We start from the raw sequence: 26,554 nt of genomic DNA, 5'->3' as shown, positions 1-26,554 counted from the left end.
TGAGATACTTAGATTCAGCATTTTCATACTGACCAAAGCTTTTACTTTGGATTATACAACAGAAGACCAAGTCGGGTCAAGGATTTTTACCCAAATGGGGTCAAGGACTGAGGATCAACTACCACGGTCTTTATTATCTGCTACTCCTAAGAACACACCGGAAGATAAGCTCCTTTTTAGATCAGTGCTCAGACCACTCCCTCCCTTCCTCCTGATGGAAAACTCATTACCACTGCATCTAAACTCTGCTGGAGACTCGGCAGCCAGTGCCCATGAAACTAGGGACTACTTCTCAGTACGTATCTCACGCGTGCCTGCTGCCGGATTCCACTTGTGTTCTGTCCCCCGGGCCCAGCCTCAGAGTGAGATCTCATGCCTGCTATCGAGAAAGGGCTGCCAGGGCTGCTCGGGGTTGAGTTCCAGACGGGCCCCTTCCAGGACACTGCCCTGCGGTACAGCCCAGCCCAGGATGCTGGGCCCTGGTGTGTGCTGCTCCACCTCCTCCACTTCCTCTCATCATGTGTGAACGATGTTCTTCCTGGTCAAATGTCACTGTCGCTTGGGAAGTGCTCCCTTGGTCCCCTACCGTCACTCCCCACTCCCACAGAGCATCTCGCGTACACTGGCTGTCTTACGACACTCCAGGTTTCACTGAGGCAGAATGACACGCCGTCCTTATTTCTCTGTGCCCACTAATGCCCCGCAGCACCACTGATGTCATACATTACTCCGTGGTTTCTAAAGCCATCTCTCTAGAGAAACGCACATGGGCATACCACAACGCCACGGCTGCAAAGATCTGTGTTAAACAAGTGACGTGGGACACCAGCGTATGTGCACAAGACTCGGGGAACCCAGGAAACAAACCCGGCAGCCAGGTGCGCCGTCAGTGCAGAACACGTAACAGAGGCCAGGGCTCCCACCCAGCACAGAACACTAAGCACACACTCAGCCTTCGCTGTACCTGGCTTCTCTCTCTTCATGCTGCAAGATCAGGTTGCTGTAAAAATTCTCCAGAGTGAGCTTGGCCACTGTCACTCTCTCCCTGGTATGGTTGCTCATGGGAAAGGTGGTTGCTGCCCCTGCCGTCATTGCCATAGTAACTGGAACTGAAATGACATAGTAAAAGCAAGTTCTTCAGTGGTTTTTTAAAAAAACAAACTTCCGATTTCTTTTTATCAAACTCTAGAATAATTAACTAACAGCCCAGATTTCTTTTTTTTAATATTTATTTATTATTCATGTATACAATATTCTGTACTGTGTGTATGCCTGCAGGCCAGAAGAGGGCACCAGACCCCATTACAGATGGTTGTGAGCCACCATGTGGTTGCTGGGAATTGAACTCAGGACCTTTGGAAGAGCAGGCAATGCTCTTAACCTCTGAGCCATCTCTCCAGCCCCCCAGATTTCTTAATAATAATACAAAACTAATAACAAACAGATGCAAGCCAGGAGGTATGTAACACCACCCTGTGACACCAGCACTAACCACCCGCAAAGATTCATGGGTCCCAAAGCCAGAGAAACTAATTCTGTCCTAGAAAACCAGAGCTAATTACAGAAAGACGCACAGGCAACAGTGTGCACGGTAACAGGCATGCTGGCTCACTCTGCTGATTTATCGACCACTTGTCAAACTCTGTAAGATTTTGCCAACAGTTCCACGTCTCTTAAGATAGGACGTGTTTTCAGCGGTGTCCTACCAAACACGCGTGCGGGAACCAGCACTCTACGCTGGCGTATGTTTTCAGGATGGGGTCACGGATACTCTTTTCATTCCAAATTCCATTTCTGGTACGGCACTATGTAGCATTTTCTCCAGACTATAAGGTACATTTCATTTTAAAATGAAGCTCAAATGCCTTTGAAAACCAGGCACTAAATATAAAAATAAATGAGTTAGTTGTGAGTGATGTATGTCTGCTCAGAGAAACCCGAGTGCCAACTGTGACAAACGGTGACAAACCACTGAGAAGAAGGTCATTCCAACCCCAGGAAGACAAGGAATTGGGTAAAACAGCCCAAGACAACGCTGCAGGCCACTGTCGCAGCACTTCTGCAGTGTCTGCTTACCACAGGCTCTGACAAGCCAGAAAGACAGGAGCAGCTCCTATAGAAAGGCATGTTGGTACCTGGAAGAGGGTCCTAACAGATCATTCTGCACAAGAAATGGCTTGCCAAGTGAGTACCCCAAGTTCCACTTAGCTGACCAGCACTCCCCACATACCCTGCATCACCCACCATTGGAAGACATGAAGACACAGGCTTCTGCCTGCAGACCTGGGCAGAGCTGGAAGCCAAGGATAGGAAGAAACAAAGAAGTCCTGTTCATCAGACACAGATTGGAAGTGTGTGATTTAAACACGGTGAACCCTCATTCCCCTTGTCTCGTGGACTTCAGCAGACCGTGTACCGCACAGCGTGCAGTGCTATGTGAGCCTCATACTCCTCTCAGAGCTGCTCTGCAGATGGGTTAGCTCCACAACGAGACGCGGACCCCAGCCCTTGCTTAAAACTTCTGAGGCTTCTTCTGCAAACACCACACCAAACAAGCCTACAAAACCAGGGAGGGAGTCTCAGGACTTCGGACAGCAGCCCTCCCTGAATCCTTAGGACAGGGAACTAGGGCTTGAGAAACTCACACAGCAATGGGGTGTGGAGTTGTGACTCAATTCCAACTTGCTCCCTCAAGCCTGCAGTCCCTCACATGACCTCCCTTAAATCACTCAGACGTGGGGAACCTGCTGACTCTGCGGCTCCACCGTGTCTCTAACCTAACCTTCTCTGTGAGAAGACACTGCTCATGCTTTGGTGGGTGGTCTCTAAATCTACAGCCCAGGCACTGGTGTGTGTCGCTGCCAATCTCTCGCCCTTTGCTCTAAACTAGAACTTCTCTGGGCGCTGTCTCCCCGATTCACCACGGTATCATATCTGACACAGAGCAGACAGTCATGAATAATGGGGGCCACTTCATAAATAAGAGCAGCAGAAGGGATGAAAGAGATGAAAGAAAGCAAGGTTCTCTGACACGAGGGGTCAGAAACATAGTTCTGATCCGCCCGGATCGTAAGGTCTGACTGATCCCAGTCACTGTTCCCAAGAGGAGATTGCAACCTGTGCTCTGCTGACGTCACAGGCCTAAGGCCATGTGAGGCTGACGCCCAGCAAACCCATGGAAATAGGAATGTCTCACCCCAAGGTGCCTCTGTGAGCATGGCACCTAGCTTATTCAAAAATAAACTGCTACACGATATAACAGTATTTCCTCAAAAATCAACAATAATAGAAAGTGTCCCAAGAACTGTCACAGCCGCAAGGTCTGTAAGGACTTCGCTTTAACTGAACCCTAGGCAAAAGCGTTTTTTAAAACCTCAGAAACCCAGGGCTCAAGTTCTGCTTCGAGATCGGATGTGGGAAAGGCAAAGCAGGGAAGAGAAAGAACCGTGCCACACAGCCAGCATCTCCCAAATCACTGTCAGGACTGTAGAGTGTGTTGGGGTGGTGGCGGGGTAGACCAAAGAATCAAATTTTCCAGTAAATTTAAGAAACCTAGATTACAGTTAAGACAGATGCTCAGGGCAAAACCTGCCAGCTTTCCTATGTCAGCATGTGTGCACCCTCAACGGTACAGGCAGTGCCCTGGAGAGCATCCTCGGAGCACATGAAACCCAGGCTCACAGGCCTTCAGAGCTTAAGGAAGCAAGGACCAGCTACTTTTCTCAATGAACACTGTCTGGGAGCAAGGGACCTCAAAAGCTCCACCCAAGCGCAATTCCTAAAAATGTCAGGATACTTTCTGTGTGTCTTTCCTGTGGCAACAATGACCATGCACAGGGAAATCTCCAGCTGAGAAGACAACACCCCAGCAAAAAACAGGCAAGAGCAAACTGCACTACTCCAGGACAACAAAATCCTTTTACAGAGCTAAGGAAGAATCAAGCTTCTCTTAAAAACACAAAGTGACCCTGATCATGGAGTTCCATGACTTGTAAGTAAAGCTTGTGTAATCAGAAAAGGAGGTGCAGGAGACACCTTGGAGCAAGCAGACTGGTCTCAGCAGGGAGGTGCAGAATGAACTCCTTGCTTGTTTGGCCAACACGCAAGATCTAGAGGCCAGTCAAATTCTGGACGCTACTATATCATAACCGAGCTTACAGAAGAGTGGTATACACTCTTTACAGAGCAGAAAAGCCGTGCACTGACTTACACAGGACGAGGTGCCCAGGGAGGAGCAGGACCTGCATGTGGTCACAAAGCATTCCATTACCGCGGGTCAGCAAGAGAGAAATCTGAATTAGGAGGTGCTGTTGCCAGGAAACCAGGTTGGTGTCCAGAGAGGACAGCCACCCCGTGTAAACATTCAGTGACTTGGGGTGGGGAGGGAACACGGCTGAAGAAGTGATCCCTGTCTCCTGCGGCCCCCAGACACTGACGGCAACACTAAGTGCCAAGGCTGACCAAACTGTCCCTTAGGAGCAGGTCTGTGGGCCACAGGAGAAAAGATGGCTGAGTAAAACGTTACACATGTCTGTGTAACACATAAACATGGGAAGGAAAATAATTCCCACGTCTGCCTTAAAATACAGAGAGAACACATGAGGTCCTCAGACACAGATCTGTGAACCCGGATCTTTAGAAAGAACAGCAGATGAGGCCTCTTTCCTCCCCAGATGATGATGGAATGAACTTGACTCCAAAACCCAAAACAGATGTCAGTAAAAACTTACTCTTACCCACTTTATAACTGTCATTATCATATTTTCCCATTCTCGTTAGACACACCTGAGAGTCCACACGGCTCGGCTGAAAGCCGGGCCAGAGAAGGGGCTGCCCATCACCTCTGCGATCAATGCCTGCAGCACTGGGGACGCATTCTAAGCTCTACAGGAACAATCTGTTTGGTTTAGTGAAGTCCACACCTATGTCCCATTGATAACCATTTCATCTGGGTTCAAAGCCACACCACCACCTGGTGCTATGTTTGCCTTCAGAAGGAATGTTTTCCTTGTGCCGTGAAGTCCAACCACAGTCCGCGGTGAGATCAGCAAGGAAGAACCCTTTTGTTCTAATCAGACACAGGCAGTCTTTAAATTGTTTAATGTACAAAAAAACTAAAAAGTGCTCAAACTTTTCAAAGAAGGATCCAGATCAGCACTGTAAACCCGTCTCTTTAGCAGACTTGACGCTCGTCTTTGTCCTTTATGAAAGACCTCTCTCTAACCAGAAAAGAAGACAGGATACCATCTGTAAGCCAAGAATTCCCAGACTGGGAAACATACACTAGGGCCCTTCAACTTCCTGGTCACCTAAACAAGTGACCCCAATTCATCAGGGAAATACCAGCAACAGTGAAGCCCAGCATTCCTTAGCTTAGCAGGCGGGACACACACACACACACACATACACACCTATACACAAAAGTGTGTCTCCATTACCAGCAAACTTCAAAGGCAGAAAGCAGCGGCTTTACCTGACCCTGAATGTCACCTCAGCATCTTTAATGCTACTGGATGCCTGGCAGTGTGAGGTCTCCTAATCCATCCTGACTGTGGTACCTCATGCCTGCAGCTGCAGCAGCCTCCCCTCCACCCCCGACGCTGGAGCCCTGATGAAGAAGCAGCCAGCCACAGCCTCTTTCCCAGGTGTAGATGAGAAAGCCAGAAATTCCGTCAGTTCAAGTTCAACACTAAGTATACATTAAAAACCCAAAATACATTATATACGTAGAGGTCATATACAGATTTCCAACACTAAATCTGTAAACAAAGACTTTAATAAAGGCAATAAATAAAAAGGGCATAATATACACGTTCAACATCACTAGCCAATCAGAGCGCAGGGAATTTAACAGGCTACCAGACGCTCTTTGCAGTGAAGGAGAGAGCTCCTCCAGGTGTCAGCAGTGGGGCTGACAGAAGGAATCAACCTGTACCACAGTGGACCTGGGCTTTGTCCTAGGAACCAAAGGGTCGTGACAAGAACTGAGTTATGGAGCAAAACTAAAGACAAAGGGTGACTAATGAGGAAAACCTGAAGTTAGCTTTTCAGTCACATTCCAGACTTCCTTTTAGGGAAGCTGTTTTTTGCAGGGAGCCTCAAAACTGCCTATTTAGGGGCTCAAATTGCCAGTCTTTTCAAGTGCCCTTCCTACTGATGACTCAAAGGTTCACACTGAAGTCACAAACCAGGGCAGCAGGAACCTGAGCTCAGCTACCTTCCAGCAGTACAAGGCAAGGGGAATTCTAACACGGAGAGAAGAGAAACAGAAAAGCTCTAGATTTGAGGGAGAGCCTGCTCCCTTTGTGCCCTCTGCATTCCAAGGAAGCTCTGCGGGACAGACCAGATGCAGGTACTGAGCCACAAGGTGAGGGCCTGGTGTGAGAGAGAAGAACCAATGAATGGACAGGGCAGGGAAGGAGGGGTGGTGGTGTGACATCATGGTTAGGGGAGGAGCCGGCTACAGTGTGACATCCTAGTTAGGGGAGGAGCCAGCCGAGGTGTGACGTCATGGTTAGGGGAGGCGCCAGCCGAGGTGTGATGTCATGGTCAGGGGAAGAGCCAGCTGGGCGAGCTACTCAACAGGGCTATCTGGAAAGCTTGGGCATCTGGGGACACTGCTCACTCTCCTATAAGTGAACTGCTCAGACACATACACATGAACACACTCTCTCATGCTCACACATACACATGAACACACTCTCTCATGCTCACACGTACACATGAACACACTCATGCGCACATGTACACATGAACACACTCTCATGCACACACACATACACATGAACACACTCTCATGCACACACATATACATACTCACATACAAGCACGTAGCTATTCACACTAAGAAAGAGCGCATGAATTTTTGTGTGTGCCTTTGTCCTTTTCAAGTGGAATGAAAGGAGATCAAATCGAACAACCCTGAACTACAAGTGGTCCTTTATGTGAGCAAGAAATGAGAACTCAAATTCAAGTGCACAGCTTAGGACCTAAATAGTCACGAGTGACTTCTACTACCTTCAAGTCTCTCCCATCACAAGTGATGAAAGAAACTGCTCCCAGCTAAGCACAGACACACGTGACCTGTGACTGACACTCTGCTAAGCACACAGACCACTCAACTTCAGCCACCCTGACGAGATGGAGGAGGGACCTGTGCCACTGACATCAGGATACAAAAATCTTTAAGACTTAAAGAAAGTAAGTGCTAATGACCAACTGGACAATTTATCACTGAGCCCTGAACAACACTGAAACACAGCCTGGATTATTTGGGGGAAATTGTGTGGGTGTCATTGCCATCCTCCAGGGCTGCAGGCTGTGCTCCATGCTCAAGACCCATCTCTCTAATGGGCTCTCGTGTCATAATCCCTGGAACCACCCCAGAGCTTTAAATAGACACCGCGTGTGCTCAGGTTTCCGGATGCTTCACTGTCTGGGCAAGAAGATTACTCACCCTCCACTGAAGGGGAGACAGACCCCGGCAGATGCCCTGCCAGGACCTAGGGGGAGGTTCAGGACTGAGCTACCTTTAGGTGGACTCCCGAGAGCCCGACAGTCTCGGGGCCCAAAAGGAACATTCTGTGAGGTGCTGTCTCCCAGCGCTGAGAAAACGGCTCCCCTTATCTGTTTGGCAGCCTGTGTTCAGAAAGTTCTTCTTACAGCTAACCTAATTCTCTTCTACTCAAATGCTAACTCATTTGTTTTTCTCATATTTTCCATAAAAATGAAAGCCTTCACGGTAGCAAGTACCTTCTCAAATGACAGCCGAGTCCGCACTGGCTCTGATTCTCTTCCACTGCACGATCAGTGCGTTCTTACTTTCATCCATTTTGCTAAGGGAAGAACTGCTATGCTACTCACGGAGCCAATGTGTAAATAATACCAACTTCTGAAATGTGCGCACATTTAAACTCGCTACTTGAGAAGTTAAAAGGAGCCCTCCCAGCACTGGTCTTGCGATAAAATAGTGATGGTGACTGTAAGCTGCCTTGTCAGGCTCAGAACTTCATGTGCGGTGGGCAACGCCTTTTAATCTCTGCTGTGTGTGAGGTCAGTGCCTTTCACACTCAGGGCGAAGAGACGGCAGAGTTACATCAGCAGATACCCGCCTATGATCGCCATGGGCACCAGGCACACAAGTAGTGTGCATGCATATACACAGGAAAAACATTTATACACAAAATAAAGTGAACAAATCTAAAAACTTTTTAAAAATAGAATGTAACAACATTCTTTAAAACTAAGAGAGGAGCCCAGTATGGTGGTACTCGCCTTTAGTCTCAGCACTTGGGAAGCTGTAAATTCAAGGTCAGCCCAGTCTATACAGCAGGTTCCAGGTTACCCAGGGCAACATAAAAAAGAGGGAGGAGGAGGAGGAAGAGGAGGAGGAGGAGGAAGAGAAGAAGAAGAAGAAGCATCATCAGCAGCATGACCCAGGATTAGATGGTACGAGCAACTGCAGAACATGGCTGACCGGCTAGATACATACCTTCACCGTTACTTCCATTTTCACAGCTGTACGAGGCATGTGGCTGGGAATCCTCTCACCTCCCTGCCCTCAGCCACACCTTCCCACAAAAGTCTGCCCTCTGGAGCCCTTCCTGGGAGAAAAGTGTGGCTCACCACTCAGCCTCTGTCTTAGCCTCAGGCTGATTCCAGTTCCTCTGCCAAGGTATTTCTGCTACGGCAGACACAAGGATTCAAACGAAAGATGATGGTTTTCTAAAACCCCTTTCTAAGTTACACACAACTGACGGTATCTGTTCTAATTATAGACAGCAAAATGATTTATTTAAAAACCCACTAGTGAAGACAGAGATGGTGACCCCTTCAAAGTCAGTCCAGGAAGACTACGTGTTTGAAGCCAGTCTGGACCACACAGCTAGATAACAAACAAGCCTATTAGAGTCTGCATGCCATGTGGGTTTCCAGGGCAACGGTAGTAAAACAAAGCAGGTACGAGTGACACAATGATCACGCATAAAGACTGCCGGTGCACTAGGCACTAGAAGTAAAGGGGTGTGCAATAAGCACATGATGTCACTGAGTGTGCAGTATCACCGAGGTGTACGAGACTAACCATATAAACATCGGATGCAAAAACCAACGGCCTTGCATGGAACTCTAAGATAAATGCAGAGCTTCAGAAGAGGGGCAGACTCACGTAAGCCACATACCAGATACAAATGCCAGGTGGAAATGCTGGGGCTACTGGAGGAACACAAGTAGTCACAGGACAGTGATCTCAGAGTGTCTCCCACTGGCCAGAACCCTCTAGGCTAGCATGGGGCAGGGGGTCCTTACCACAGCCTGATCCCGACAAGTCCCTCTTCCGTAGGAGTCCTGCATCCACCCAGTTTCCGGACACGATGGAAATTACTAGTACAGAAGACCCAGTGTGTGAGCGCATCTATTTCTGGAACGAAGTAGTTCTTTCCAAAATTACTGAGTCAGAAATTCTTACCAGCACTAGGTTTGGTTTTTAAAAAAAGGGAGGGGGCAATGTTTAGTTAAATAAACAGGATGAACCTTCTGACTCCTTCCAAGAAGCAAAATCTAAAGCTACACACAGCTGGGAAATTACTCCAGAGGGGCAGGGGTAGAACTTGCTTTTAAAAAATTAATTACAAAAGAATTATTCAATTACATGAAAATTCTACAGTTATTTTACCTTTTTAAAATTTACTCATTTACGGGCGGTACGGTGGTGCATGCCTTTAATCCCAGCACTTGGGAGGCAGAGGCAGATGGATCTCTGTGAGTTCAAGTCCAGCCTGGTCTACAAGAGCTAGTTCCAGGACAGGCTCCAAAGCTACAGAGAAACCCTGTCTTGAAAAACCAAAAAAATAAAATAAAATAAAAATAAAGGGTGCCATGCAACGCTGGATGCACACCGTGTAACGCTCCAATGAAGACAGCTCCTGACATTTAAAGCCGGTGCGATCACGCTCCTCCACCCATTTGTTAACATCACTCAGGCAGGGAGAACACTACGGCCTTCTTCAGGTGCTCTCTTTGCACAGAGAAAACTCACCGGTGATTTTAAGTCAATTTCACTAAAATAAGTAAGCCTACCTCACCCCTTGAGTGCCCTTCCTGTTGTTAACGTCATCCTGTAATCGGTAAGCACAGCACACACCGCGGGATGTGCGGGTCTCACACCAGGTCACACAACTCTTCGCAGCACACGGTTTAAAAAGTACAAACAACAACAGAATACTGCATGTAACTCCCCACATACTTCCAGCCTGGCTGAGGTCAAAGGGGGACAACTGCTTTCTGAAATGAAGAAGAGGGCCCCAAAAGACGCTTGAAGAAGGCCGTTGTATTGTATTGCACAGCAGGGCGAACGGAGCCTCTCTCTCTCTCTCTCTCTCTCTCTCTCTCTCTCTCTCTCTCTCTCTCTCACACACACACACACACACACACACACACACACACACACACACACACACAGAGGTAAATACACTAGGGAACCTTCCGCTGCTGAGACATGCACTGTGGGCCTGCAGAGAGGCAGAGTTCTGGTACTTGGAAGCCAGGAAGTAGCAAGACAGAGATGGGTCCAGGACAAGTCACCATCAAAAAACTGTCCCACACCTCCCAAATTTCCATGTCCTCACACCAATGCCATCAAATGATGATTCCATTACGGGACAGGATTGATCTACGGATCAGACCAACATCTTCACGATGCGATCACCTCTTGGTGACAGCTGGATCCAGTTGCAGGTGAACAAGCTTTCAACACACAGGGCTTTTTAAAGGGGACAATTCATATCCAAACCCCAGCAGTGGAAGAAAGGCAGGCTGCTCCAGACCACCCTAGGTGATAGTAAGACCCTGTCCTAAAAGCCAGGAGGGAGAAAAGAGAAAACAGAAGCCGACGCGGACTAACCAAGACCCACCACGGCGTCACACTGTTTAAGCTGGTAACAGTACATGCAAAACACCAGCTCCTCATCTTCTGTGTATTTAGTTCTTTTCGCTGTAAAAGTTTGGGAAGAATCCTAGACGGGTGTGATGGTTCACACTTGATGGAGGAAGGTCATTGAGCAATAAAGAAACTGCTTGGCTGGCCTCATAGGTTAAAGCATTGGTGGGAGGAGTAAACAGAATAGAATTCTGGGCGGAAGAGGAAGTGAGGTCAGACTCTGCTCTGCTCCCGGAGAGACCCAACAGCTCTGCTCTCTGGAGCAGAGACACCAGGATGGACGGAGGCTAGACTCTTCCCGGTAAGCGCACCTTGGGGTGCTTACACACATCATTAGAAATGGGCTAGTCCAGGTGCGAGAATTAATTAGCCTGTAAGGGCTAGAGTTCATGAGCCAAGCAGTTCTTAAATGAATACAGTTTGTGTGTTGTTATTTCGGGCATGAGCTAGCAGGCGGCCGGGGTGTTGGGGACGCAGCCCCGCTGCTCCCTATTTCAACACACACTGATGCCAACTCGAGAGATTTAGACCCGCCCTGGAGACAAAGGTCTACGAGAGGGTTTCTGGGTGAGGCTGAAGGGGGAGACAGCTGGATGGGGCAGACCCCCGGATTGAGGACCAGTACTTATCCCTCTCTGCTTCCTGACTGCAGGTGGGATGTGGCCAGCTGCCTCAGGCTCCCGCTCCATGCCTTCCCCACCACAAACTGAGTTGTACCCTCAAACTGTGGGTCAAAATAACCCGCCCTTCCTTAAACTGTCTTAATTATGTATTTTGTCACAATGACAGCAATACAATAGCTGTGGTGGCACATGCCTATAATCCCAGGACTCTCGAGGCTGAGGCAGGGAGACTGTGACATCAAGGTGATGCTACATAGCAAGATCCTGTCTCAAAATGGAAACAACCGAAAAATCCCAGAGGCTAAAATAAATGATGTAACTTGTATCACAGTAAGTGTCTTCCCATATTTCAGATTTTTGGTCAGTCACAGCAAGGGGCAGGCAAGCTAACCCTCGTGTGACCACTAGTCAGCAGTAACTTGGTTTCTGGATTTCAGTTTACCAGGTAAGAAAGAGAAAGTATTGGTAATCTATTTCAGTTCAGTTTCTGCTACAGAATAATTATTAGATTTATAAGAACTCAAGTGCTGTTAATTTATGCTGTGACCACATGGAGTACCTTCATCCCTCACTTATCTCACAAACACCGAGAGACTGCATCCCGTGTGACAGAATACAGTCAGTACGACGCAAACAACACTGATACAGAGTCAGTCTGGTACAAACTAAGCCTGGCAGACTGGAAAGAGAACCGACAGTGGCCAGAGACAGCCTGTAAATGTGAAGTCAGGGGGCCCGGTACAGTGTGGGAACCGACAAGGAAGCCCACGCTAGGAGTCAGCCCGGAGATGAGGGCTCCAGTTCACAGCAGGAACAAGCGGACCTGGTGGTTAGCAGGGCCAGAAAGAAGGGAAGGGGGGCTTACTTGGTAGTTAGGAAACAGTGAGGACAGTCTAGTAGGCTGGGGGGGGGGGTCTGAGCCTCAGCAGCATCAGCAGAGCTCTGAGACCTCATTAAAGTGCTTCCTTGGCTTTACAGGGAGTTAGAGTGTGAGGAATAATTAACGTGTAATAAAGGAAATACACTCCTCCACAGTGAAAACATTTCAGAAATGAGTAGCTCAGCCATACTCCTCTGAATCTCTCAAGATGGGAGACACGTTCAGGAAAAGGACACAGCCTTAGAGTTCACAGCTTATCAAACGGGTTGCAGCTTCTAGGACAGCACAGCACACAGCAGGTGCCTGTAGCAGGGACTGTGTTTTGAGCACATAAAAAGGACAGCTCGTTCTGTCTGGTCCCCGCCACATGGTACAGGTGCAACTCTAGCTGACTGGCAGATCTTACTGGCGTGATGGAGTACATACATCATTTCTGACGGCTCAATACGCTTGTATTTACCATATAACTATGTCAAACACTCTCTGTGTGTTGACATAATTGATCTTTTCCTTACAGGTGTCTTATATCTCTGTCTCATAGAACGGTGCAGTGATATTCATTTGTATTTTAATAAAGAAAGATTGCCTGAAGATCAGGGTAAGAAAGCCACATTGATCAGCCTTAGAGACCAGGCAGTGGTAAAGCACACCTTTAATCCCAGCAGCCACATTAGTTTGCCATAGAAACGGACAGTATTGGTGCACACCCTTAATCCTAGAACTAGAGAGGAATATAAAACGGGAGGAGACAGCTCTCGGTCTCATTCTGAGATTCCTGGAGGCAGGATCGCCATTTTGGACTGAGGTAGAGGTAAGAGCCAGTGACTGGCTGCTTTGCTTTTCTGATCTTCAGGGTGAACCCCCTTTCTGTCTCTGGGTTTTTATTAATCATGCTACAGAAAGGCACATCAGAAAGAAACAATCAGTCTAGATGACAAACTACATGGACTTTTGCGTCAAACTTTTACAATAAAACAGCATTTTTTTTCCCTCAAAATTATTATTTGTGGCCAGACTTCATGGTGTACACCCGTAACCCTAGCACTTGGGAAGTAGAGACAGGAAGATCAAGGGTTCAAGGCCTCAGCTACACAGTGAGTTTGAGGCTAGCTCGGACTACAGGAGATTCTGGTAGAACACCTCTGGTAGACAAGAGGCCCCAAGTAAGTCGGAGTCCCAGCACGGACACAAAAATGCGGGCCCACTGCTGCTGACCTGAAAGTCCTGCCCCTTTCAGTTACTTCCTCCATGACTTCCTCTCCCTGTGTATTGACCAGGGTCTTGCTACACAGCCTCATTAGCTTTGAACTCTTGTCCTCCCACCTCAGCCACCCAAGCGCTAGGACTTCAGGTTTGTATCACCATGCCTATGTTTCTATTATGATTTTCTTCTTGGTGTCAGTTGTGCTATTAAATATCAAAACTTTGAAATCTGATTATTCTATTCCATGTTCTTACATTTAAAAAAATATTAACACTATTGGCACTAATATTAACATTACTGGCAATGACAACATAATTCATAATAATTCATGAACATTAATGTGTCCCGGGTAACACGCTGTGCTCATCCTAGCCTGTCACTTCATTTTGCAGAAGACACCGGCACCATGAAAACACGTATCTTACTCAAGTCTTGTAGCCAACACCAGCCTGACTCAACAGCCAAGGCCTCTCTTGCATCATGCATTCCTGTTCCTCCCAAACATGGGATATCTGGGCAGGTGCTTATTCCTGGTTTAAAGATAAAGAGGTTTGAGGCTTGAAAAGTTGGTGACATTTAGAAAAGAACAAGTCAAAAAGAAGCCACTGTGAGCAGCGAACTCAGGTCCCTTGCAGCCCACCTCCAGGACCTGCTCTGCTCCCTAGGGATCAGCAGAGAGAACAATCCTCACCAGTGTTTAAAGAAAATAAACTCACAGCCAGACAGTGGTCACAAGCACCTTTAATCCCAGCACTCGGGAGGCAGAAGCAGGCGGATCTCTGTGAGTTCGAGGCCAGCCTGGTCTACAGAGTGAGTTCCAGGACAGGCTCCAAAAGTTACAGCAAAACCCTGTCTTGAAAAAACAAAATAAAAAGAAATAAACTCACAAAGTAAAACTAGGAAAATCATACATAATGATTCTGTCAGCATAGCCAAGGTCCTGAGGGTCTTTATGAAAAAAAGTGAAGTCCCCTTTGCCATCCAAGGCCCCTACAGCTCACGGAGCCAGCTGCTGTCTGTCCCTGCACAATGAAAGCACTAAACTCTTTCCTTAGAACCAAGCCTTTTCTCCTCTCACTGGAGACAGTGCCACTGCAGCCTCCCTTGTGCTGGGCTCACAGATGGGCACCGCCACACCCTGCTAGAGACCCAGCGTCCCAAAGCCATGAGCCCCCCAGCTTTCTCATCCGCTCTCGGGTGTTCCTTCTGCTACTCATTTCTTCACCCACATTCACTGCCAAAGTTGATTCCACGGGCTCTGAGGATGTCCATAGCTAATCCTGTGCAGAGCAAACAGATTCAAGAGCTCTGACACACCGTGCACTGGGACACTGGGCTCTGAGAAAGCACAAAAACCAAACAATTAGGGTGACTGTCTCTCAAGGGGAGTGTTACGAGAACCCTCCCTAGAACACACAGAAGCACAGCCCAGTCGTCATGCACAGAGGTCTGGATTTCCTCCCAAGACAAATATGGAATTCAACCAGTGAGATGCCTTCCATACAGTGAGTTCATTTTCAGTCCTTATTAGACTACAAAGGCGGGAAAGGGAAGACTTTTCCTCTCCTTCCTCGAGGAGGCAAGAGAGGGAAAATGTAATATTTAAAGTTGATGACACAATCTAAAAACTTTCCATTAATGTACACACCCAGTTGGGTCAGTGTCTAAGCCCTCAGTGAGTCTCCCCAGTCCTGGCCTTCCTAGCCATGGTCCTTCCAGCTCTGCCTGTTCTTAAACTGAAGGGGTGAAGCCACAGCACGCTTCGGTCTTTCTGCTAACATCCCATAATATTTACTAAGTACTGACTTTTACTCATGGAGTCTATCTACTGATTAAATAAACCACTGCCAGTAAAAGTCATACCTGGAAACAGCCAACTGCCATAGCAACACCAGTTTAAAGAAAACTCATAAGCCAATGAGATGCTTTAAAATCCAAAACTAAGGCGATGAGGAAAAAATCTGTAACCAAAGTCAAGAAATAAGCGGACACCTTTATGTTCTTAGTGACTTCCAGATATAGCTATGAGTCCCTCTGCTGCAGAGAGAGGCTGGGAAGACAGCTCAGTCAGTAAAGCATGAGGCCATGAACCCATCCCAGGAGGTCCACAACATTACCTGGGCTGGTAGCTCCAGCACACTGAGTGGGTTGAGACAGGTACATCCATGGGGCTTGATAGCCAGCCAGCCTGGGCTCCTTAATGTGCTTCAGGCCAGTGACAGATTCTTGTCTCAAAAATGAGAGAGAGAAGGGGGAAGGTTGTCTGTGGCGCTCTCTCTCTCTCTCTCTCTCTCTCTCTCTCTCTCTCTCTCTCTCTCTCTCTCTAACTAACTATATCCCAAAGGACAGTAACTATTCAAGCCTGAGAGCTGGCAGAGCCCTCTATAGTGTTTCCTATGCCACCACTCCCTGACTCTTCATGGCACACAGCCTATTGAGGACTGACTTAAAGGCACGGGCATCTGAAATCTTTCAGATTACCATCAACTCAGTAAGACCAACAAACTGATCACGCGGGGGCCCTCCAACTAGAGCCAAGCTTTGTCCTTGTCCTGATGTCCTGACAGTGTGTGGCCCTAAGCACCACACTGAAGTGTGTTTTCCCACTCTCTGGTGATCACATTTTTAGGTAAAGCCCCTTAAAACTATAGATGAGTATTTCTTCAGACCCTGAGTTGATAAAGGTGTCTCCTTCTCAGAGGAGGCAAGGACACCTGAGTGAAGAGTCCCACCCCGCTCCGACAACCATGTGACCTTAGACAAGTGGCTCCACCCGTCTAGGTCTAGGCCTTGGCCATAGCAAGGAGAAAAAGGATGCCTGTGAGACACAGGCCACAGGCAAGGGTCAATGCTGTGGGATAATGCTCTTGTACACTGAAAAGACTTGTCATTCGTATTAATTTAATAAAAACACTTATTAGCCAGTAGCCAGGTGGGGCAATCAGATTAAGAATTCTGGGAAAACGAAAGGCAGGGAGTCAATCACAAGCCAGAGGAAGCAAGATGAGAATGCCTTGCTAAGAAAGGTACCAAGCCACACAGCTAAACACAGACAAGAACTATGGGTTAATTTAAGTTGTAAGGGCTAGTTAATAATAAACCTGAGCTAATAGCCCAAACAGTTTATAATTAATAGAAGCCTCCGTGTGTTTCTTTGGGGGCCGAAGAGCTGTGGGACCAGGCGGAACAAAAACTTCTGTCTACAGTCACTGGCAGGGCATCATCCCAGTTGTGCGGTTACGCTCTTAACGCCCCTGTCACCATCTTCTGATAAGGAAGTCCATCCCAGGATAACCAGACTCTGAGCTATAACCTAAAGGAAACAACACATAACGGGCCAACAAGTCACAGTCTCCAAGTGAGGCAGTTTGAAAGAAAATGGGCCCCAAAGAGAGTGACACCCTAGGTGGTGTGGCCTCATTGGAGGAAGTGTGCCACTGTGGGGGGGCAGGCTCTGAAGTGTCTGCCTGTCTGCATGCTCCCCACCATGGTGATAATGGACTGAGCCTCTCAAACTGTAAGCGAGCCACCTCAATTAAATGTTTTCTTTATAAGAGTTGCCGTGGTCATGGTGTCTCTTCACAGCAATAGTAAACCCTAATTAAGACAAACTGGTACCAGAGTATTAGGGTATTGCTGTGACAGGCCTGACCATGTTCCACATTCTGGCGTGGAATAACAGGGACTTTGGGTTAAGAAGGCAGTGGGGTGCTTTAAGCACTGCCTGATGCAGCATACTGGGAGGAGCATGGAAGACACTGGTGTTGATGATTTGGGATGTCAGGAGCTGCCTCAAAGGGTTTGTGCTTTGGAATGGTAACACATATCCTGTGCCACATATTTTAGAGGTATATTTGATTTTTACAGGGAGATTATAGTTAAGGGACTCCATGCATCTCAGGAGAGACTTTGGACTTTTAAACATTGTTGAGACTGTGATAGTATGGGGACTTTTGAAGTTGGACTGAGTGTTATTTTTTTTTCATTAATATAGCTATAAGTTTTTGGGAACCAGGGAGTGTAATGTAGTAGTTTTAAAGAAAATGGCCCCAAAGGGAGTAGCACTATTAGGAGCTATGGTCTTGTTGGAAGAAGTATGTCACTGTCGGGGAAGACTTTGAGGTCTCTTTTCTCAAGATTCCCTCAGTGTGGCAGGCAGTTGACTTCCTATTGCCTGGTTCCTACACAAAGGGAGATACACACACACACACATACACACCACAAATTAAATTGGGGGCTGGAGAGATGGTCCAGCGATTAAAAGCACTGGCTGCTCTTACAGAGGCCCAGATTCAATTCACGACACTTACATGACAGCTCCAGAACACGCCTGCCTGCGTGCCACCTGCGTGCCACCTGCGTGCCACCTGCGTGCCACCTGCGTGCCACCTGCGTGCTACCTCGTTCCCCTTCATGATGATGGACGAGACCTCGAGAATCTCCAGGTTTGTCCCCGTTTGCGTCCCTGTCCTGATGTCCCTCTGTGATGGACTGTTACGTGGGAAGTAAGCTGAAATAAACCCTTTCCTCCCAAGTTGCCTTGGTCACAGTGTTTCATGACAGCAATGGTGTCCCTAACTAGAACAAAGGGATGTGAGCAGACAGTGACATAGATACTTTTCTACGGGGAGAAAGGAAGTCATAGCAAGCAATGATACCAAAAGCTGACAATTATGGGTAATATAATATACATGCCAGGAATAGCTCAGTGTCACAGATGTGCAGAATACTGGACTGTGCAGATTTAATTTCCATGTGATAGATGTCACCATACGATAAAGATCCCATACAGATCTCTTTGTCCCACAGAAGGAGGACTGAGCACAGCAGGGATATCATGCGTGTGCTTGGATGGCCCTCTGCTTCAGGTTCCGGTCTAAGTGCTGAGCCACCTCTCCAGTCCCTGGGAAACAGTAACATGAAGACTTACAAGGAGATTCTTCTAGGGTGTGTGCTTCATCCGATATAACTGGGAAGCATTTTCAACTCAGAGTCACCCAGATGGACCTGGTAGGAAGCGGCAGCATGCTTTCTGTTCAGCAGATCATGAACAGGACATCACCTTAGTCATTAAAGCCAGGGAGATACCAATGAGATTCTGAAGAAGTCGGACATATGGTACAGAACAGAGGTAACTGAGCTGCGTGATGCAATGTAGATTAATAGAGACCGGTTAATTTAAGTTAAAAGAATTGAGAAAATGCCAAGCGAAGGTCAAACGTTCATAATTAGTAAGTCTCCATGTGTTATTTGGGGCCTCGCTATTCAAGAAAGCACGCTACAATTGGCACCCATCGTCTGACATGTAGATCCACATAAGGCCTCAAAAGGCTGAAAGGAAAAGCTCCCAGGAGGCTCGGAGCTCATGGCGCACAGGGCTTCAGCTCTCATAAGCGGCCCTGCTACTGAGCACTTGAACGGTTATGGTTGCGGCAGATTGGGTAGAAATGCCTACTGCACTGTGGACCCAGAAACTTCCCAGAGCTGGGGCGGATAGACCTGCTCCTGGCCAGGGCCTGAAGGCACGAGGCTCCGCTCTCACCCACCCAAAGGGGGCAAAGCCAGCTGCCAGGCCATGTGCCAAGTGGAGCCACCTGGTGGAGGGCATAGCCACGGCTTAGCAGTTTCAGGTGTGGCTCATCCAATCAGAGAACACTATAAGTACACCATTGTGGATGCGTAGGTCAGGCCCAGACCGAGACAACATCGGAACAGAGATAGTATGCTCAAAAATGTGCTTAGATGCTGAAGATAGAAAAGAAAAATGGGTAGAGATCATAGAAAAAATAACTTACAAATAACAAAGTGAAGTCTATAAAGGGGGAGTAAAGGATATAAAAATAAGCCACGTAAAGATGGGAAATACACAGGGTGTCTGGATCCTGTATGGTGCTTTGTTGACTTTAAATTTTTTAAATGCTAATAAACAAAAACAACAGCTACTGAGAGACACTGAATTATGAGAACTGCTAAATTAAACCAACCTATATATTTTTAAAATGTCGTAACTTCTGAATGAAAGTAAGAAAATACATTGTGTTGGGGAAGAGGTTTTGCTTTTGTTTCCACAGGAAACAAAAAGCTATGAATTTCCTCAAAATTAGTAAAGACAATATTTAGTCAGAGGAGACCTGAAAATCTTGGCTAGAGATATGGAAAAAAAAACAAGAAAGACTTCATGACAGGTGACATATATGCCGATCCCTCTACGTAGTAACAGCTCTGAGACTAGATAAGACATAATATATAGCTCTTGTTGGGTATAGAGTCCATGACTAACTATTACATGCCATTCTTTCATGTGGCATGGACAGAGGTTTGGTTACGCAATCCAAATGGACTTATAAAGTTGACAGATGCCTTTTACCTGCTCAAACATTGAACAGAATCTCATCTTTAGCTGATTTGTGCAAACGGCACATTCTATACGTGTGTTAATATAGATATGTATGTTCTCTTTAAAAGTTTGTGTTTTCAGGAAAAAAAAAGAAGACCAGACACCAATTAAGACAAGTAGCCCAGGTGATCCAGCCTCTCAGAATGCCTCTGTTGTGGTTTTCTCAAAATTCTGCATCCAAAACAACTCCAAAGCTGCTATCCGAGATGGTCCAGGCTCACAGACGACTCCAGCCAGGACTTCAGCTAAGCTCCACACTTTTCCATCACACAGAGACTGGACAACAAATGATACGGCTTGTTTCCCCAGGACTTGACCATTATCTCAAATTTCTCAGGGTCCCCTAAAGACTCTGTCACCTCCAGACAACAGGAAGCATTTTTAAGAATACGACACCCACAATTGCAAGAGGTTGGTCATTTGGTGAGTTGTAGATGTTTGTCACTGTTTAGGGGGCTTGGCTGCAAATTGTTACTGGTCATGATAAGGAAGGGAACTAAGCAAGAGAGGCTGCATTCAAGGATCTCTTTCAGAAAAGAAAAAGGCGAGGCAATATGGGAATGACAGGAAAGAAGGGTAGACTATTGAACCTACTTTCAGACTAAAAAGCAACTACTAGTCTCAAATATTTTACATTGGTATAGATTTTGTATACTGATACAAATTTAAGGTTATTTTTGTTATACTGCATATATGTTTCTACTCTTGTTTAAGGTGTTGTGCCTATGCAACTCATTTTAAAATGTAAAGTTCAAGCCCTTGAAAGCTAGTTATCATAATAAGAAATGCAGGTTAGTAATTAAACCATCTATAACAATCAAATACGTGGCCGTGTTAGGTATATTTTCAAGGTCAGACAGATATATTTTAGATAGACAGTTGGTCTTCATAAGCACTTCAGAGATCTAAAGAATATGTCATTTACGACGTTTTAATAACATAAGGCTTTTCATAATAGTGAGCCACATCCGCTCTTGGAAGCACTTACTTCCAAAACAGACGATGGGCATTGAAGAAGCTCCATATGGAGTTTGTTTTCACTGCGGCAGAGCTAGGCATTTGGGCGAGGAACTGCCCTTGCCTCAGCTGCTGCAGTGCGCTGTTCAAATTGGACAGGGAAGGCCCAAAAGAAAGCAACTGCCAAACTTTGCCAAGACAAGGTAGGACGGTCCTTCAAAATTCCTGCTTCACAGAAGAGTCTGTCAGATACTCTAGCCCTGTAGACCAAAGATGGATGCCCCAGCATTGCAAAGGAACCTTGGATGGCTGTCCACCCAGGCAAGGAGCCTGGGCAGCAGCCTGTCTTTGTCCTCTCCATCCTCACCTCCACCCCCACCATGCTGCAGGACCTGTCTGCTGCAGCAGCATAAGAGCAGGCTTACGAACGCCAGTCTCTCATCTCCAAACCACCGCTCCTAATTGACAACTGCGATAGTGCCACAGCTCAGCTCTAAAACTCTAAATCAATCCAATCTAAACCTCAGACCTGAGCTTTATTAAACCCTGTAATGTGACCTATCCTAAATATATAACTTTATTTTCTACCATTCATTAGTCCCCTCCTCCAACAACCCAAAGGCGAGCTGTAATCAATCTTAATGTTACATGGACTTCCTCAGAACTTGGAGGGATAGCTCAGGGGAGGAGTACGTGCTTAGCAAGCACAGAGCCAAGTTCAATCTCCTGTACCACCAACTAGCTCAGCCCATGAAGTACGTGCATACAATCATGAAGACCCAGGTTCCATCCTGGGAACTCACATAAAGAATCCAGGCACTAAAGAGATGGCCATGAGTTGAGAGTGTGTGCTGCTCTTCCAGAGGCTGGAGTCCAGCTCCCAGCACCCAGGCAGGAGGCTCACAACTGTCTATGATTCCAGCTCCAGGGATCCGGCACCCTCTTCTGGACACCAAAGGCCCTGCACTTATATAGCACATGCCTACACACAGACCCAAATATATAGACAAAGCAAACGCACAGTAGACAGCAACTCTGAGGAGCAATAACCAAGTCTGGCCTCTGGCCTCTACAAATACATACATTTGTACAAAAATGTTCCTTCTTTTACCTTCTATTTATATTTACAGAAAATAGTGAACTTTCCCTCTTTTGCTAGATTTTCATGTCTCCAACCTCATTTCTGTTTCAGAACTTGTGTGGCACTTACTATCAATCTCACAAGCAGACGGCAAATCATAAGCTCAGGCAGGCAGTGTCAATCATATACTGTAACCACAAAGTTCCAAACTCCTTGAAGCCAGAGCCATCCCATACCCACTCCCCATGATAATCAGGATAACGCAAAATGTGCACAAGTACTCAAATGTGATCTAGCAAAAACGCAACAGCTTCAGCACACACGCACAGCAACTTGGGCAGGTCAGGTGCTGCCCTAAGGGGTCACAAGATTGCTGAGGGGCACCGTTCTGGAGGGGACAGCAGGGACACTAAGTCCTGCACACCAAGGACACTAGAGCTCTTGGGAATGACAACTGGGTTTCTCCAGGTATCTTCCAGGGAGGTAGTAACTGAAAATCTCAAATACCTCCCAACCCCAGAGGAAAGGTACGAGGATTTTAAAGGGTACTTAGACTGGAGAGTCCAAAGTGAGAGCTGCCTTAGAAGATTCCTGCTCAAGAAATGTTGCTCTCCCTAAACCATGACTCTCTGGCCCAGCCGTGCTGCAGGCTGCCTGGCAAGAAGCAGTTTTCACACACACACACACACACACACACACACACACACACCACCACCACCACCACCACCACCACCACCACCACCACCAGCACTAACGAGCATTCCTCCCATGCTTCTTAGTCCTGGGGCTTCCTGCGCATGCATCTTCCACTGACTGACCTTTCCTAAGCACAGGATGAGAAGGACACGAAGCTGCTCCAGGAAAGCTGTCTAGGAGTAGTTCCATTCTGCACACACTCAACATACAACTCTTCCTATTACTCTGCCACCATGAGCCCCTTCAGAAAGTAAGTGCAACAGTTACACTCATTTTCACAAGAAAGACGCTGAATCAGGTGGTGTATACCTGTCATCCCACTTGGGAGGCTGAGGCAGGAGGATTGTTCCAGACCAGCCTGTCTCAATAAACAAATTAACAACAACATTTTCAAAATGTAATGTTTTAGAATACTTACCAATACTGAGCAAAAGTCTTCACAGTGCTTTCTCTCCTCTAAGGGAATATTTTGTCTATTTTATATTGAATCAATTAAAATACATGGAACTTACCAGATGTAAACTACAAAATTGATTGACTCTACAGTTTGGGGCTCACATCAAGACCTTTAACATATTAGGCAAAACCTGCACTACTGAGGGACAGCCTTAGCTGACATCTCTATTTTATAAAATTGATATTTTAGAGTTTACGACATATTTGAATTTAGTTTCGGTGTGCAATGGCTGGGTTCTCAATAAGGCATCACTATTGCCTGAACTCCAACCCTAGCAGACATGTGTTTCTACTGTGAGCCTTCTTCTACCAACTGGGTGACACAGAGAGACAGAAATGGAGCCTCGCTGTTGGTACGTCAGCGTACAGGGAGGGAGGGACCTAGCTAGGGAAACTGTCTGTCTCACTGAGAGGAGGAAGAGTGTGCTTCCCAGAGAACGGCTTCTGCTGCCGACACTAAGGACCATGAGCACCACTCAGACTAAATACTGACAGCCATTAGGCTTCACCCATGATGGCAAACCGTACACCATCTATACCACCTGCCTCTCACTAATGCCTAAGGAGGAACAGGACTCCGGAGAAGGCACCTGTTAGTTTACTGCTGAATGAAGCAAATGGGAAGGGTGTTAGCAACAATGTAACTTGGGTCCTCCTCCCTCAAAAACCCCGCAAGCCCAGGAGACCATGACTCAAGCTGGGTATTCAACAAAGAAAGCACTTGAGGCTTCACCAACAAGCAACATGGAACCAATGAGCATCACAGAGAAGGGGGATGGGGCGGGATTCTGGACCGGATGCAGCAATGGCAGAGAGCAGAGGCATCAGAGGCACTGATACTTGGGAACCAGAAGCTGATGCAGAGACGAGCTGCAGGAACGGGAACCTCGACTTTGAGGATACCTACTAGAATTCTCCCACAGCTAAAATGAAGACACAAAAGCACGCCTTGCTAAAATAGCCTATTATGTCTCATATGGTGAAAGAAATATTCTAGACATCAACGTGACCACTGGGAGGAAGTGAGCTGACTGAATGGAGGGCAATTAAGCCAGAAGCCTGCAGCCTGCTATGCTAGCTGGAAACGGGAATGTGGGACACGACCAGGGAACACAAATTACAAAATGTTCAGAACAAAGAAAAGCAAATCCTGCTTGAGATGCTGAAGTGTGAGTCATGCTGTAGGAAGCTCTCAAGAATAGAATCCTAGTGAAATCAGCTTTGATTGATTAGCTCAACCAACACCAGACATCACTGTGTACCAGGCGCTGCTCTTGGGATCCAGGTGATTGATACAAAGCGCCCTTAGGGTCTAATAGGGTAGGGCATACGCAAAGCATAGGGGCTCAGAGACCATGAAGATTTCATAGACGGGCATCAAGAAGACTTCGTTAGGAGGGTTTACAGAGGTGGAGAAGGATGAAGTGGAATGCTGGGAGAGGAGGGTACTGCCCGTGCTGCTATTTCTCCTGTGGTGAGCTCTCTGGATGGGTTTCACAAGGTACACTCTACTGGGGGTGGTGGTGGGTGTCTAAGAATCAGTGTATTTGGTGAATGTTTAAACATGACACAGAATGCAAGGTGGATGTGGGCAAAAGAGGCCAAGACAGGAGAAAGGCTAATTCAAAGTCACCACGGACAGCATACTGAGACCCCATCACAAAAACAAGCCAAACAAACCTAAGAATGTTTATAAATTCTGCAAGACTCATTTGACTTAGGCAAGACTGCTATCAGTGATCTGGGAAAGAATTCTGGACAACACTTTTTTTTTTAAAATATTTATTTATTTATTATATTATGTGAATAGCATTCCTTCCACGTGTGCCTGTAAGCCAGAAGGGGGTGCCAGGTCTCATTATAAATGGCTGCAAGCCACCATGTGGTTGCTGGGAATTGAACTCAGGACCTCTGGAAGAGCAGTCAGTGCTCTTAACCTCTGAGCCATCTCTCCAGCCCATGGACAACACTTTTATCAAATAATTGTAGAGTTACCCACCAAAATCTGGGGGAAATAATCCAAAATAGGGTACCAGAGTCCAAATTTGAAGCAGAAATGTAAATTATATTTGACTTAATTTTTTAAATTAAAATGTGGGACTGGGAAGACGATTCAATCTGTAAAGCGGGGGCTGGATACATTTAAGGACCTGAGTTTGGGTCCCCAGGTTCCACCTAAACTGGGAGTGGTAACGCACACGTGTAATCCTGCTGCTCGGGAGGAGGCAGACGATTCCTCGAGCTCACTGGCAACCCAGGACCGCTGAACAGGTAAGCTAGAGGTCTAGAGGGAGAGCACAGAAAGACACCCAGCACCAGCCCTGGGCCTCCATAGACACACACACACACACACTCACCTACATCAACCTGCACAAACACATGTTCTCTCTCTCTCTCACACACACACACATACACACACCTACATCAACCTGCACAAACACATGTTCTCTCTCTCTCAAACACACACACACACACACACACACACACACAAGAGCAAACGCTAACATATACTGTTTGTACTGAGAAGAATGAGGTGGCCACCCTGCCACACAAAATTTCCCATTCTTAAACTTCAGGCTGAGACGGTTCAGAAACAAGGAGAGTGAGTGTCATACCTATTAGGTGCATCCAACCTTTCCACGCTACATCTACAAAGTTCACACCTGAAAAGCATGAAACAGGAAGTCAATTTACACCTGGCCTGAGGCCAGGCCCCACAGTTAGGCATACAAAGAGGCAGAGTAAGTGCCCCATGATGCGGAAAACTTAGTTAACACCAGCATGAACCACAGAGTGGCTAAAACCAATCACCAACATCACGTAATTCAAGAGGTGGCCGTGGGAACACAGTGGTGAGAAGGATGCAGATTATGGGATGTGAAAACAGAACCTTGCTGAAGAAAGGATTGCTAATAGATGTGGTGGTTTGAATGAGATGTCCCCGTCCCCAGCAGGTGGAACTGTATGGGAAGGAGATGTGTCACCATAGGGTGAAGTTTCCAAAAATGCCATCATCCCCTGTTGAAATAAGAGCGGCGGGGCTGCGTCCCCAACACCCCGGCCGCTTGGCTAGCTCATGCCCGAAATAACAACACACAAACTGTATTCATTTAAGAACTGCTTGGCCCATGAACTCTAACCCTTACAGGCTAATTCTCGCACCTGGACTAGCCCATTTCTAATGATGTGTGTAAGCACCCCAAGGTGCGCTTACTGGGAAGATTCTAGCCTCTGTCCATCACGGTGTCTCTGCTCCAGAGAGCAGAGCTGTTGGGTCTCTCCGGGAGCAGAGCAGAGTCTGACCTCACTTCCTCTTCCGCCCAG

At 47.0% G+C, this 26,554-nt stretch overlaps 1 protein-coding gene across 3 annotated transcripts in view; it reads right to left on the bottom strand.

Annotated features, from left to right (window-relative positions):
- Stk38l (serine/threonine kinase 38 like) overlaps window positions 1-26,554 on the bottom strand; it is a 63,676-nt gene that overhangs the window by 21,872 nt on the left and 15,250 nt on the right. For 2 of the 3 annotated variants that reach the window (XM_050164706.1, XM_050164705.1), the window contains exon 2: window positions 965-1,109. In XM_050164706.1, coding sequence (XP_050020663.1) covers window positions 965-1,098 — 134 coding nt within the window. In that variant the 5' untranslated portion in view covers window positions 1,099-1,109. Of the gene's footprint in view, window positions 1-964; window positions 1,110-26,554 lie in introns of those variants that run through there. The other variant, XM_050164707.1, reaches the window with a different exon arrangement.

The sequence above is a fragment of the Alexandromys fortis genome, unplaced genomic scaffold (genome assembly GCF_014885135.2).
Source record: "Alexandromys fortis isolate MF-2015 unplaced genomic scaffold, M_Fortis_MF-2015_v1.1 scaffold_153, whole genome shotgun sequence".
NCBI lineage: Eukaryota > Metazoa > Chordata > Mammalia > Rodentia > Cricetidae > Alexandromys > Alexandromys fortis.
Note: the sequence above shows the minus strand (reverse complement) of the source record. Positions and strands in the feature narration are given on the sequence as shown.